Here is a 15051-nt window from a genome sequence, read left to right on the forward strand (position 1 = left end):
CACCGTGTTGACATGCCCTTACTCTTGAGTAGGGGTTCTTAAACATTTTCAAGGGCCATGCCACATTTTTAGTAGTTTGGTATGTGGACCACATGCTTTCCCAGCCATAAATGCACAAGCTACCTCCCTTCCTATTCACAATTGCCTAACATCCCTGTTATAAAAGCAGCAATTGCTCATATGGAAAAGTAATAGGAGGAAAATTTTGAATGTGACTTCAGCGTTTATTTCAGTGCAGTTTAGTAGCTTGAAATAAGGCTCTCCGTGAGCAGCAAGTTTTGTATGGATCAGTTTGGGAAACCCTGTTCTGTAATGGCTAGATCCAGAGGAGAGGCAGTATAGTAGATTGAGCATAGCATACTGGGTGCCAGGGATCATTCTAATCCCGGATCTGACCACTAACTCTTTGTATCCTTAGGCAAATCACTTAATCTTTGCGTGCCTCGTTTTTCTTTCTGTAAAATGGGGTTGATACTTGCTTATTTCAAAAGGGTGTGGTAAAGATTAACTGAGATTCTGCAAATGTAAACCCCTAAATATTAGAAAGCTTTTTCTCTTTAAAATTTCTTTAGGATTCTGGTGCTGAAGAAGAAAAAGTTGGGACAAATGCAGTTAAAAAGACATCCCCCTCCAAAGCACGCAAGAAAAAGCTGAGTAAGAAAGGAAGGAAAATGGCCGGGCGGAAGCGAGGGCGTCCCAAGAAAATGAACACTGCAAATACAGAGCGCAAGACCAAGAAGAACCAAACTGCACTAGAGCTTCTGCATGCTCAAACTGTGTCACAGACACCCTCATCCTCTCCTCAGGGTAAGCTGAGGAACTCAGCGGTTGTCAGCGGAAGAGCCTTTTTCCATGAGAGTCTCAATTAGTGTCCAGGAAAGTTTTTACTCTTAAGAGTGAATGCTCAGAGCTCTTTATTCGGAGACCACAGACTTCTAAATCTTTCTCTGTTTCGCATACCTCCTCTCCCTGTTTCCTATTGCACTGTGTGATTGTATCACCTGCTTTCCAGCTGGGAAGATTGACACGCAGACAGCTGGCTGCTAATGTTAATCCAGACTTCTCCAGAAGGGGAGGCCGCAGAACAGTGGGGTTGGCAAAGTTTGCCTTCACTGATGTGTTGGGCACAAATCCTGAGTGTGTTTCAAAAGCTGATCTGTTGCATGAGAGGGACTTAGCCAAGTTACTGGGTCCTGTGCTGTAGAAAACATATTCCCTGATGGCAAAGGGCATCTTCCTCCTTTGCTATGTTCCATTATTTAAAATGTGGTCTGCATTACTTTCTCCTCTAGATGCATACAAGTCACCTCATAGTCCATATTACCAACTACCTCCTAAAGTGCAACGGCATTCATCTAACCAACTGTTGGTGACTCCTACCCCACCTGCACTACAGAAGCTGCTAGGTAAGAGTTCCCCTCCTGATGCATAGAGAATGAAAGGAGTAAATAATGGGTTGATCACAGTTTGCTGTCTGGGTGGTGGTTGTAATGTATCACATTGCTGTGATGTAAAGATTCAAGGCAAACTGAAACACTAAAGCTTTAATTTTGGAGGAAGCAAGGTATATTTTAATACAAAACAATGAAGCGCAAAATATTGGCAGCTGGAACTGGATTGGTAATGGGATACGCAGCATTTCACCTGAGGTCCCCTAAAATCAGTACTCTGACAGCTGTTTGGCCTTTGTGAAACTGGTTGGGGTGGGGGTAGGGTGTGTCTTATTTTGTGTCCTACATAACAAATGGCCTAATATCCCCTTTGTTGGCAATTCCAGCGGGGGACTGAATGTGCCATGGCGAGACCATTTTGCTCTTAGGGATAGTCCCTTCAGAATAATGATGAGGTCCATTGGGGCATGGGCAAAGGTGGTGCAGGCTGTATGTATCTTGTGGATAAATCCGCTTTAGTCTCCATTGCTTTTTAAATGCGGTATTTCACTAACACTAAAACACAAGTCAATAAAATGTCATTTTAAAAATTTGGACCATGTTGGCAACTATGTTGCTTGTTACAAGAACCGTTACATTGAAGATGCTAAACCTCTGTACTCCTGTTCTTTTTAAGGAGAGGTTGTTCCTACTGTGAGTCTTTGTCTTGCATACATAACACTGCAGAAGGGAAGGGAGCACCTGCCAGCTCTCTTCCAGCCTCCACCATTACTAAAGTTGAAGCTTTGGTCTACATTTACTGCATTTGGCTGGGTTTCAGCTCTCATGTGGCATGAGAGAAAAGGGGCCTGGGTTCAGCAGGAAGCCATACTACTTTCCCAGACAGACACTGCTCGTCCAGAAACGACTCTGCATTATTTTAAAATAAGATGGTGCTTTAACTTAATTAATAAGGAATATGGAGGGGCAGAACTGTGTTTTCCCAGAACCAGAAAGCAAAGTAGAAAAACAAAATCAGATGCTCTCAGGGTATTGGAGGACAGTGAGGCTATAATGGTCAGGGAGTCTGTTCCAGAGGTAAAAGATGGTGTGAGGAAAAGATGTGGCGTTCTTTCTAGGGGGAGACCTGGAGAGCACTAAGATGAGTTAAAATGGCCAAGTATAGGAAGCAACAAGGGGTGAGTTCTGTGTAAGAGACGGTGCCTTGAAAGTTAGGAAGAAATTGGAAGTCAGTGAAGAGATCAAAGAATGTACTGTCATGGTGGGAAGGAATTGGTGAGAAAGATGACGTTAGCCGTGACTTGATGGATAGACTTGAGGGGTGCATTGTGATTAGGGAGATTACAATTAATCAAGGGAAGACATGCCCAGAGCATGGACCAAGGTTTTGGCAGTGAGGATGGAGAGGAAGAGGGAGAATTTTGGGGTATTGTAAAGAACAAGTAGAGTTTATCAGCTATTTAGCTGTGAAGGAGGAGTAGAATGACCCCAGGCTGGGAGACTGCAAGGATGTTGGAGCACTCTGAGTGCATTTTTATCATGATTATAATAGGTTGCCTGTTATATTGCTCCTGCTTGCATTAAAGTCCATTAAGAAACTCCTTTTTCAACACGCACATCATTAGGGTCCATCAGCTTCCTGTCTGCTTCCTGAAAATGTGCTCTTAGAAATGTTATAACGAGGGAGCTAATCTATGTGGTTAATAGATGATGCACAGACCAGCTAAGACTCTAAGTAATATGCTACTGGAGAAAGTTCCAGGTTAGTTTTCTTAAAACATTATTTTTCCTGCAAAGGAAAGCACATTACTGGAATAACCATTCCTAGAGCAAAAGATGGTGCAAAACTATTGTATTTAAAATAATTGAGCTCAGCCTGCATTGTAACTAGGAGCTTTCAGCATTCACCAAAGTGAACTCTAGAGCTTCAGTGTACGTGTTAACCCATGCAAAAGGCAGCAGGGAGAAACTGTGCTCCAAAATATGAGTCTTAAATTGTTTTTCTCCCCTTCCTCCAAATAAAGTTGTCATCCACTCATTTGTGTTACAGACTCTTTTAAGATCCAATACATGCAGTTCATGGCGTACATGAAAACTCCTCAGTACAAAGCAAACCTGCAACAGTTACTGGAGCAGGAAAAGGTGAGTGTCTTTTTTTTTTTTTTTTAAATTGGTCTGACAATTTCTAGCTATGTGTGTACAGCCTCTGTATCCCCTTCCATAGATATTTGAGAAAATGCCATAGAGGCCCAGAATTCCAGATCTGTATTTACCTAATTCCACTGTAGCCTGTGACAGTTAAAGGGCCCTGCTTAAGAGAGATGATGTCTTTTTGGTTAAGGCACAGGACTGTGAGTCCTGTTTTCTATTCTCAGCCATGCCACTAATTTACTGCGTGAACTTGATGAAGTTTCTTTGCCTTTCTGTCCCTGTTTCCCCTGTAAAATGGGGTTAATGTTCACTTTTTTCACAGGATTGTCCAGTTTTCATTCATTGTTAAATTCCTTTTAATTAAACTCTGTTAAATATGGTTGAGCTATTTGCCTGAATATGGGATCACCTGTACAAGTGAAAATGAGGGTTCTCCCAACACTAAAAATAGCAGACAGATAGCACTTAGAAACATGAACTTTCAAGAGAAAGCAGTGTCCTACTTTAAAGCGCCACCGTTTCAACGTCAGCTCTTTCCTTGATGAGCTTCAGGAGAGGAGGTGACCAAAAGTTACATGAGATGGTCTTTTCCAAACTGGTTACAATCTCCGTCAGGTAATTGTGGTTCAGTAAGTGCTGTTCTGAGATCACAGATGGGTCATATGGGACAATAAAATTGTGCTAGAGAATATAAAATAGCCCTTATTCTGGTTTTCTGGAATAAAGTGTCCATTGAAAGCTAATCCCTCAGAGTCAAAATGCCTATTACAGTAGTATGTGCACAAACCAGGAATTGGAATGAACCCTAGACTATAACCCTCAAACTAATTTAACAGCAAGAAGTTGGTTTGTTCACCTTATAATAAATGGAAGAACTAAAACAAAAAGTAAAGGAATAGCCAACAGTCTCACAGCAGGTTGGATAAAATAGCCATAAGTCCCTGAATAGGTGTTGGGGCATGTTATAAAAACCTAGAGAGATGTTTGTAAGGTGCTTGAGAGCCTAATGGAAAGTGTGATAGTTGTGTAAAGTTATTATGCATCAGCTTCCAGTTACAGCTGAGCAAATAAGTATTTGGTGCAGAAGCTGAACCAAAAAACCCACCCCTTGTTTGTTTTGAACCAAAACTGATTTTTTTTCCCTGTTTGTTTTCCCTCAACAAAATGAAAAATGGAAACTTTTGCTTGGGTTGATTCAAACCAAATGTTGAATCCAGTTGGCATTTCTGAAACTTTTCAGGTTTTGGGGCTAAAACTGTTTGCTGAATTTGCAAATAGTTTCCGTGCCTGAAAAAAATGCATTTTGGGATAAAATTAATAAATACTTGCTGAGGAAAAACATGTCTCCCAGCTCTCCTTGCAGTATTCTGCTGCAGTAGAGCGCTCTGTCCAGCAGAGGGAGTACAAGTTCCCTAACCAAATATCTTTTCTTTCATGGTTTTGCCCGTTAGGGAATGAATTAATGCCCTTGTAAACAGGGACTACGAGGACGGAGTCAGAATAATGGTTCTTCTACACAACTCTGTCTACACAGTAAAATTCTAACCCTCAACACCTTGGGTCTTCCATTTCTAGGCCTCTGGCAGTCTCAGAGAAGAATGCTGCTGGATTATTCCTAGGATGTGGTGGTGGGTTTTATGAGATGCGCAATCAAGGGTAATAGCATAAAGTTTCACTGACTTTATAGAATTTGCACTGTTCTCCATACGGGAAGGCTGGTGTTATCCCTTTGCTGAGAATGGCCAAATGCCGCTTGCCGCATTCACTGTGCAAGAAGTGCTTTGAGCCATTGTCGGTAATGTTTGACAGTCCCCTACCGCTTCGGCTTATGGTCCCCTAAGAAACAGAGGACAAAAGAATCCTTCTGTTCACATGCTTGGTGTCAGGAAAATGGGCAGCATAAAGTTAATTCTGTCCACTTGCGCAGCCTATTGTGCTGTATACTGGAGTTGTGATTTCAGACTGTATGGAGGAGGGCAAGTTGGTGATGGTATCTGACACCTTTTGGTCCCTTGGGGAAACTGAAATGTGAAACTCTATTTGTAAGTCAAAATCTCTTCATGGAGTGTAGCACTGGGCACTGAGAGAATCACTAGTTAAGAATTGTGAAACCTGAATTCAGAACTGCTCTGGCTAAATAACTTGTTCTGTGGTATGTAGTGGTTAGAATACTGCCTCTGACTTTGTCTCTTCTTATGAAAACCTTTTTAAAAATGTAACTGTTTTTAATAAAACTTCGGAAGTGCTAGTATACTAATGTACCCTTAGATGGAGCTAGCGGCTACTGTACTGGCTGTAACACTTAATTAAATGCTGGGTGTTCATAGCACAGATGATTTCACAGCCTCGTCTAAGCAATGGGTTTAGTGCCATGGTGATTGTGCATTCTTCCTTCCCAAAATCCTTGGAGTAGGTGACAAAGGAGGGTTTTGATTGTGATCGAATGTAATACTCCTGTATTTTTTCCCCATGTGTAGAACACTGCTCCTTAACCAGATGGATAGCTCATGAGTGCAAGACCCCTTCTTTTTCCTTTCTTCAACCCTTGGTAGTGAATACTTCGCTTCTGCAGAAATCTCCAGAAATTTGAACCTCTTTGCCCAGTTGTATTCCTGTCCTTGACAGGTATAGGAAGCGTTGGGAGTAAGGAGTCCTAGTGGTGGTCTGGTGAATGTTCTATGCATGAATTGACCTAGAAATCAAAGGGAGAACAGGTAGTGTAAGGAATTCTATATTAAACATTGAGACGGGCTCCTCTAGGAGGTGACTTAACATATTTCTGATTTTTCCCTGACATACTTTCGTTTACTGAAATCCTTGGAAGAAGAATGTTCTGTTAGAACACAGATCCCCCAAGTTCTATTCCCAGCTCAGCCACAGACTTAGTGTGTGTCCTTGATGAGTCACTTAATCTCTTTGTGCTTCAGTTTCTCATGTATAAAATATGGTTGGCACTTGAGTTGCCGAGAGATTATCCTGATGAATACTACAAAAAAGCCTATAAATAAATATCTCTGTACTTTTGTTTTAAAATATGGTTTCACCCACAATGTTAAACTCTAGCAAATATAGAACTGCAGAAGTTAGAGATGGGACAGGTCTATGAAGAAGTCTAGTTCCTCTTCTCTTCTAGTGCAGGATCATTCTTAACTGTCCAGTACAGTTTTTAATATTTCAGGTAATGGGACTTCCTCTGTTTAGCTTGGAAGACCATGCCATGGGCTAATAGATCTCACTCTGACGATAGGGTTTCTAATTCTTCTTGTCTGTGTAAGCATCTATATCACTGAAATGCTAATTGTTGAGATGAACCTTCCCACACACATTCCAGTGGGAGTCTGACATAAACTTGCTGCTTTTTTTTCCTCTTTTTTTTTTTTTTTTTAACAACTTTTCCAGGAAAAGAATGCTCAGTTGCTGGGGACAGCACAACAGTTATTCACCCACTGCCAGGCACAGAAAGAGGAAATTAAACGTCTCTTTCAACAGAAACTCGATGAGGTATGGTTTGCAGAGAAATATCCTTGTTGGAAATTAATAATCCAGCATTCTTGAGGTGTTACTCTGGCTTTGACATCTTGGCTCTTACCCACAGGTGGCTGCACAATGGAATGTATTTCCTTCTCTGTCCGGTCCATCACTGTTGCTTAAGTCATAGCTTACCAGTCCCACCACCACACCTTGATCCCAGAAGGGGTGTTAGTGACAGTCCTCAGGGCTGATTTTCCATTAAGTAGCAAAGGAGCACACAGAAAGCACATTCATTTCCCCTAGTTGAGTAGACCTGCCACGTCTGCCTAATCTTTCTCCAAAAAGTGCACACCTGCCCCCCTGGGTGCTCCACAGGCTTTGGTGTTGGTGTTATGTCACTACACCATTTTATTTGTGGATTTATGACCCCCGTGTACCACCCACTTCCGCTTATGAAGGGGGAGAACAGAACACACTTGGAAATTGAACAAAGGGATCTAATACAAATCTCTGGTCACCCCAGAGGCAGTGATTTCATTCACCTGCAGCATAAAGATTGACAGGGCGCTCCGCTGTTTTGATAAGTAACAGTGGTGGGATTAATCAGTAACTGCACATCTGGAGCTCGTTCGCACTCACCCAAACCAGGCTACAGCCCCCTTATGCACAACATAGTCCTTGCTGCGCTGCTCAGCACAGGCCTCGGAGCTTCATTGAATCGGTCCTGTGATTGAGCCGCTGGGCTGCAAGAGATCTGGGTTCAGTTCCCGGTTCGGTCAGACTGTGAGAGGCCTCGGGCAAATCATGTGATCTCTGGGACAATATTTCTTCCACCTGCTGTCAGTCTTGTCTGTTTAGCCGGCAAACTGTTTGGGCTAATCTAGTACTGTCAGGCCTTTACCTCATTTGGGGAGTCTTTGCTACTTTGGTACTACCAATAACATTGGGTGGCACAGTAACAATATAACAGCCAGCAGTATTTACCCAGCACTTTTCATCTGTAGTGCTCAGTGTCTCACATTGTTGCCATTTTACAGATGGGGAAGCTGAGACACACAGTAGCTTCTTGTTTCCCTATAGCAGCTCTAAAAAGCATGGAGGAGGGTACACTGGGACAAACTGGCTGGTACCACACCACCTTAACAAATGCAGAGAGGGCAAATGAAAGTTCAAAGGCCTGCAAAGAAGCATGCTGCTTCACTGCATAAACAGGTGATCATATGGTCCTACCAGGGGTCAACTCCTGGTTTGTGTTCCCAGCTTTGCCAGTGACTTGCTTGTGACTACACAAGGTATCTCGCGCCTCTGCCTCGCTTCCCCATCTGTAAAGTGGGAATGACGATGGTGATACACTGCCTCTCAGAAGCGTTGGGAAGTTTTAATAATGACTGTCAAAGTGGTGTGAGTCCCCTAACGACAGGCAATATAGAAATGTGAAATATTATTACTATATGTGTGTGCAGACTGTCTGAAATTGGAATACTGAGTCCCATTTGAATCCGATCCTTTCTCCCCCTCATCCTATAGTTGGGAGTTAAAGCTCTGACATATAATGACCTGATTCAGGCTCAGAAGGAGATCTCCGCTCACAACCAGCAGCTGAAGGAACAGACAAAGCAGCTGGAGAAAGATAACAGCGAACTCAGGAACCAGAGCTTGCAGCTGGTACGTACCGTGCTTCCATCTGACTAGCAATATGTGAGCCAAGTGATGGCCATTTATATATAGAAGGCAGGTCATGAACTGCTATTTTCCCTTTTATATCTTAATGAGAACAAAAACTGAACGGAAACCAGAGTTCCTCTAGAGCCTAGAAGAATGTTGTCTATGCAAAGAATGCTACGCTGGTGATGGGAAGAGCTCGTGTGTCCAGTTCTTGTGCTCACTGTCTAGTTCCTGTGCTATCTGTGGCTTCTCTCTAGTCCTAGACCTTTTGGCTTCTGAGAACAGTCGCCAGTTGCTTTCTTTTCTTTCTCTTACTTCTTAATCAAGATGCATTTCAAAAGAATGAATCTTGACCCAAAGGGTGGGGTTGGGTGGTCCATTCTCACAGACATCTTAATTTAAATCCAGAAGTTTTCTGACGTGACAGCTGATTTGGGTGGCCCCAACCTCGTCCACAGTACACAGCTGTGCAGACAGGCGCTGCACATATGGGATAGCAGTTTGAAGTTGGGGTGATAGAACACCGTGGCCAAGAAGTTTGCCCAGGGCTCGCTTGGCTGTAGCCATATATCATTTATCTAGCCGTCACTTTCAGCAGTTCACACAGTTAATATTAGGGTGGGAGAAACTACGCAGAAGCATTTAGGGATGTTGAGTAATGTTAGCCTTATAAGCCCCAACTCCAGCTACTTAAATAGGGATTGGAAACCAATTTTTCTGTAAAGCTGCAATGTTTGCCTTGAATTGAGAGCTAGTTTTCAGTATGATCGAAGTTTCCCTTCAAATTTCAGTGGAAAGGAGGATGGAATTCTGCCCTGCTCTGTTGATAGTTCGGATTTGTGAAACATGCCACTGACCAAGCCTTTAATGCACTTGCAGCTTAAAGCACGATGCGAAGAACTGAAGTTGGATTGGTCAACGCTGTCGTTGGAGAGCTTACTGAAGGAAAAGCAGGCACTGAAGAATCAGATTTCTGAGAAACAAAAGCACTGTTTGGAATTGCAGGTAGAACCAGGAGCAAATGTAGTGCCACCAGCTCGAAGTAGTATTCAGCCAGTATTCCCGCTAGGGCACATCTTGGTTTTTTTGCATTACATGACATTGGAACATAAACATGCTGCCATGGTAGTAGTATGACAAAATGATTAGAAGGTGGGTTGATAAAACTAGGAAGAACAAAGCTGCAGATAATCTTTCAGCTATATAAAGGGCAAATCATGTAAGTTTGCTTGGCCTCCGGTATTGCTCTGGGCTTCTGAACCCGAGCGTTGGTTTATCAGCTGTTCCCTGTGTCCTTAAAATGCTTTGTCTAGTGAAAAGGAAGGTCCTACTGGTTTTGTTCTATTTCGTTCTGTTGCTCCTATATTGTATCTCCTGTGTGCGTGTCTCATGTCAGACATCACTTCCCATAGAAACATCTTGCCAAGAGGACCTTTCTTTTCGCAATGGGGTTGGTTCTCTTGGCTTCTCATAAGAAGTGGTAACCCAGTCCAAATGTGTTATCGGGCACATGGTTGAACACTCTTAGGATGGGGTGTCATTTTTCCCCTTCCCCCACCATCCAATAGTGTTAAATTAGGCTGTATTTTTATTTAAATCTGACTTTTTACAGACTCTTTATTGGAAATTGCCTGCCATGCTCTAGAAGATGTTCCCTAGTAGTCTGTTTGAACCTTCTTTTTTTTACCTGTACCTTTATTTCACAAATTCAGAGCGGTGTATTGAAATTTGTTCTTTAAATCATAGATGGTTTGCTTTGAGTTATCACCAAAAAAGGGGACACTTTTTCTGAGAAGCATCTGGAAGGGAAAACTCCAAAATGTGGTATAATTTTTAGGTACAGTCTTTAATCTTTGTCCTCCTCTTCATTTAAAGATCAGCATTGTGGAGCTTGAGAAAAGTCAAAGGCAGCAGGAGCTCATGCAGCTGAAATCGTATATGCCTCCTGATGAGTCTCTGTCGGTTCAACTACGCAATAAAAACCGTTTAAGCCGTGAGCCCGAGGCTGATCACGGCAGATTCCAACTTGAGCTTGAGTGCTCTAAATTTCCTATGCCCCACATCAATGGCATGAGCCCTGAACTGTCCATGAATGGCCATGCTACTCCCTATGAAATCCATAATGCTCTTAGCAGGCCCTCTTCCAAGCAGAACACCCCTCAATACATGACCTCTCACCTGGACCAAGAAATAATTCCTTGCACCCCAAACCACAGCAACAGACAGAAGGTGGACAAGACAGCAAGCTTGTCCTTACCTGATTACACCAGGTTTTCCCCAGCTAAGATAGCCCTAAGGAGACACTTGAATCAGGACCATGCAGTCAATGGAAAAGCAACAACTAATGAGATACACCAGAGGTGAGAGTGGTCAGTTCCTGTGTTGGGAAATGCGGTGTGGTAATGCTTGTCGTGTTGCTGGCAATATACCTAGACCGTAGAAGAAAACAGGATCTCGGCCTAGATTTTAGCGTGGTAAAGCTTTGTGGCATAGTCATTTAACTGTAAGCTAGTATATCCAGCAATGCCAGTTTATCAGGTAAGCAAGGCAATACTGCCTTGAGTTTGTAATAGGAATTCATTTTGGACAAAGGGCATGAGAAGGAAAAAACTGACTGTGTACATCTTTGTTCCAGAGCTGACCATGTAAAAGAGAACGGCCTTACATATCCAAGCCCTGGCATTTCAAATGGCATAAAGCTGAGTCCTCAGGAAACTCGGCCCTCTTCCCCAGCGGCCTTACCGATTGCAGGCGAGAAGGTAAGGAACGCGTTGGCTTCTCTGCACAGAGCTGTCAACAGAAATGCTTCTGACGGAGCAAAGAAATAAAAGCTCTAGGCTAGAAGGTGTGGACTCCATCCTTTCTGGTAGCCATAGAAAAAGCCAATTCAGCATTGGGCATAACATGATATGGAAGATGTCCAAGACGTCAAAAGAAGGAACGGGATGGTGGAGAGAGTCTGGTTATGAACTAGGCTGGTAGTGACCAAAAGTTTTATTGCTATCAGATGCCTTTCACTGAACTCTGTAAAATGAGTAAGTGTTTTCCTCTAGTTCACTTAACCAATCCCACCTCACATCATCTAGGTGTTGGCCTCAGCAGAGAGGCTGAGGAGAGAATGTACCATGGAGTGTGAACGATCATCTCCCATGTAGAGGCACCCATTCTGGAGCAGAGTGGAGGCACACTAGCGGGTGGCAGTGATAGGAGGGTTGCGCTGTGCTGCCTGCTCTGTGTCTGTTCCGTGGAAGAGGGCTTCTGTCTACAGATTTGTCGGACAAGCACCTTTCGCCAGCAGCAAATCAATGTTTACACTTCTCATTGATGTAAATGTTAAGAAATAAGAGGCTGTGGATCCCCAAGCACGGGCAAGGATGTGGGGAAACAAGCTTTCGAAAACTCTGTTCCTTCCTCTCCCCCTTGAGGCCCACGTCGGAGCCTCCATCCTTCCTGTCCAAGGTGATCTGGTTCAGATTCCTTTGGACACAGCCGTTAGTCTATGGTTGCAGTGGGTCGTTGGCTGAATTGACGTGCTGTCTTTGCAATACATCCAAACACCCTTTTCTTGGATTTGTTCCCATCAGGCAGCATGTTCTATATGACAGCAAAGTGCCTGGGGAAAAATGCACACAGCTTATATTTATATAAAAATGTCAACATATGCTGAGAAGTAGCAGGGTTTGGTCATTGTTGGGGAAACTCACTAGTGAGTTACAAGCCCCCTTTGAAACAGGCTGCCTTTGTGTTCGCAGGTTTTGCGAGAGAGGACTTCTGCGAGTAATGGAGAAACTATCACCAGCCTACCTATCAGTATTCCTCTCAGCACGGTGCAGCCCAATAAACTCCCTGTTAGTATCCCTCTGGCCAGCGTAGTCCTACCTAGCCGTGTTGAGAAGGTGGTGAGTAAGGGATTGTCAACACTTTCCATCCCTAACCAAAAACCAAACTGGGGAAATAATCGTATACCATGCACCAGAATCCTGGCCAGGACGTGGAGCTAGCATACCCTTGATGCTTTTGGAGTGACTGCTGATGCTGTCTCTCTGCCTGGATCTTGGACAGTTATTTTCCTAGAGTATGTTAGACCAGCATGTGTCCTGGACAGGGAGAGAGATGAAGTCCCTGCCCCCAAACAACTTACGTCCTGAATCTATGGCATGCTGGAGAGGCAGGCGTAGCCTGATGGGTAGGATGTGGGCCTATGAGTGAGGAATCCCAAGTGCTAATTTCAGCTCAGCCATTGACTTCCTATGTGACACCGGGCAAATGAACGTCTGTCTTGGTTTGCTCATTGATATAATGGGGCTACCTCATGGGGGTGCTGAGGTTGAGTTTGCGCAGTGCTTTGAAATTGTCACACGCCAAGTATGAGCTGTTGCAGTATCTTTTCAGCTTTCACAACTGGAAATGTTTTGGGACTCTTTTTTCCTGTAATCTCAGCAGACCTATGCTGGTGCGTGTTCCCAGGGGAAAGAGCATGAAAAGGACAGTGGGGGAGGGAGGATCAGTGCTTGAGAGACCAGGGATGTAAGGCACCCAGTTCCCTCCAGTGTTTCTGCCAAAGGGGATTCCAGTAGATTACTAAGGGGCATTCACTGCCTTTGTGGGAAGCATGGATTTGGAATCCACCTGAATGGTAGCGGAGGGAAGAGGAGGGTTAATGGTTCTCTTCTCAGACCATTGAACCATCTCAAACTGGCTGGATGCTTCCCAGTTTGTGACCACCAGTGTGGTCTGAGTTCCCTCCAGCAGTTTACCAGTGCAGCCTTGTGCAGCAACATACAATTGGACATAAACTTCTCACCCCCCGTAGCCCGCTTTCTGGCACGGGAGAGGGAAAGATCTCTCCAGCCTGAGATCATGTATCCCATGGCCTCTGCCAGCCTCCCTCTTGTACTTCCTTCATGTCCTTTAACTGTTCCCGGTTGATTGCTCTTATTAGCACCCATCCCCCACAATTAAATCCATTGGGGTGGGGGTGAGGGGAGCTAGTACCTTAGTGGCTAGAGTGCTGGGTCTGCTCCTAGCACTCTGTCACAGGGAGTTCTTTCTTTGATGAACTAAATAAGGGATTATTACACAGATGCCAGAGCCAGCTGCAGTTGGAGGGTATCGTAGTCTGACTCCCCGTGTCCCTTCTCCTAGCAAAAGGCCTTGCAGCTGTGTTGGAGAGCCCCATTGTTTTGGTTCCAGGCAGACACATCTCTTAAAATGGAGGAAGGTGGCATGGGTATAGAATTACACTGCTGCCCTTGGGAGTTAGGGCTGCCTTTGGGAAATACCCCTTGCTAATAACTGGTCTGGCAAAGGGAGAGCTTGATTCTGAAGTCTGAGCACCTGCAATGTGTGCATATGTGTATGTACATGTACTGGGCCACTCAGCTGGTGTAGTGTGGGATAGTTCCATGGAACTCAGCGGGCCTGTGCTGACTTGCATCAGGTGGAAATCTGGCGCTCTCTTTAGTGTTCCTGATTGCTTATTCATCATGGAGGCATTTTGAGAACAGAAATACTCAGGATGACACCATGCCGTCAGTCTGTGTGCACTTCTCACTGATTTCAGGGGAGCTGTGTGTGAACTGAGGGTATGATACAGCCTTTGTTTCTTTTCCCATCTACACTAAAACTATGGATTGAGGGACCTCCTTACGACGCAGTTGTCCTGAGTCAAAGGCACTTGGATGTGTTTGTACAGCCACCACCACATTGGGATCCTGGTCCATGACACTGGCTTGTAGATGCTAACTCAATATAAATAATATTAAAAGTTGTAGTGTAGATGGGATCTAACTGTGTCCCATAACTGGGCTAACCCTTGAATAGTCTAAACCTCTAACTCAGTGGTGCAATGCCCTTAGGTCGTGTCTAACCAATCACCATTAACGATGATGTAGCTGCACTAGGTTTGTCCCCTAATCCAAACAGGGATCTGTGGCTTGGTTATAGCTGCAGGCATTGATGGGACCAAAGGGTAAACCATTCTACACATTTTTGAATTTACCCTTTGTTCCTCAAAGGAGAGGAATCGCTTCAGTCCCTTTCTTCTCTTTGGCTTGTGAGCACAGGTCATGGGCTTGTCTAACACCTGAGTTTCTCAGGTCCCTGGGAACCCTGTCAAAACAAGCACTTTCTTGTGCTTTTGAAAAATACGGCATTGTATGTGAAACCAGCAGTTCTAGAAACAAACTACAGCACAGTAGCCAGAAGGCTACCGATGCTCTGGAATTACTGGAGGACTCTTAATTTGTGCAGCAATACATTCCTAGGTACATGAGGTCAGAGACCGTCATTTTTATTCCAGGTGCCAGATTTTTTTTTTTGGTGGGCAGTGGAATATTCCTTGTGCATGGACAATGACGTTTCAGGAGATGAT

At 44.0% G+C, this 15051-nt stretch overlaps 1 protein-coding gene across 5 annotated transcripts in view; it reads left to right on the top strand.

Annotated features, from left to right (window-relative positions):
* Positions 1 to 15051, top strand: part of DOT1L (DOT1 like histone lysine methyltransferase) — a 93135-nt gene that overhangs the window by 64250 nt on the left and 13834 nt on the right. For 4 of the 5 annotated variants that reach the window (XM_054013355.1, XM_054013354.1, XM_054013351.1 and 1 more), the window contains exons 14-22: positions 573 to 807; positions 1293 to 1406; positions 3442 to 3533; positions 6942 to 7043; positions 8541 to 8678; positions 9558 to 9683; positions 10554 to 11038; positions 11314 to 11437; positions 12431 to 12577. In XM_054013355.1, the coding sequence (XP_053869330.1) occupies positions 573 to 807; positions 1293 to 1406; positions 3442 to 3533; positions 6942 to 7043; positions 8541 to 8678; positions 9558 to 9683; positions 10554 to 11038; positions 11314 to 11437; positions 12431 to 12577 (1563 nt within the window). The remainder of the gene's footprint in view (positions 1 to 572; positions 808 to 1292; positions 1407 to 3441; positions 3534 to 6941; positions 7044 to 8540; positions 8679 to 9557; positions 9684 to 10553; positions 11039 to 11313; positions 11438 to 12430; positions 12578 to 15051) is intronic. The other variant, XM_054013353.1, reaches the window with a different exon arrangement.

Source organism: Malaclemys terrapin, chromosome 24 (genome assembly GCF_027887155.1).
Source record: "Malaclemys terrapin pileata isolate rMalTer1 chromosome 24, rMalTer1.hap1, whole genome shotgun sequence".
Lineage (NCBI taxonomy): Eukaryota > Metazoa > Chordata > Testudines > Emydidae > Malaclemys > Malaclemys terrapin.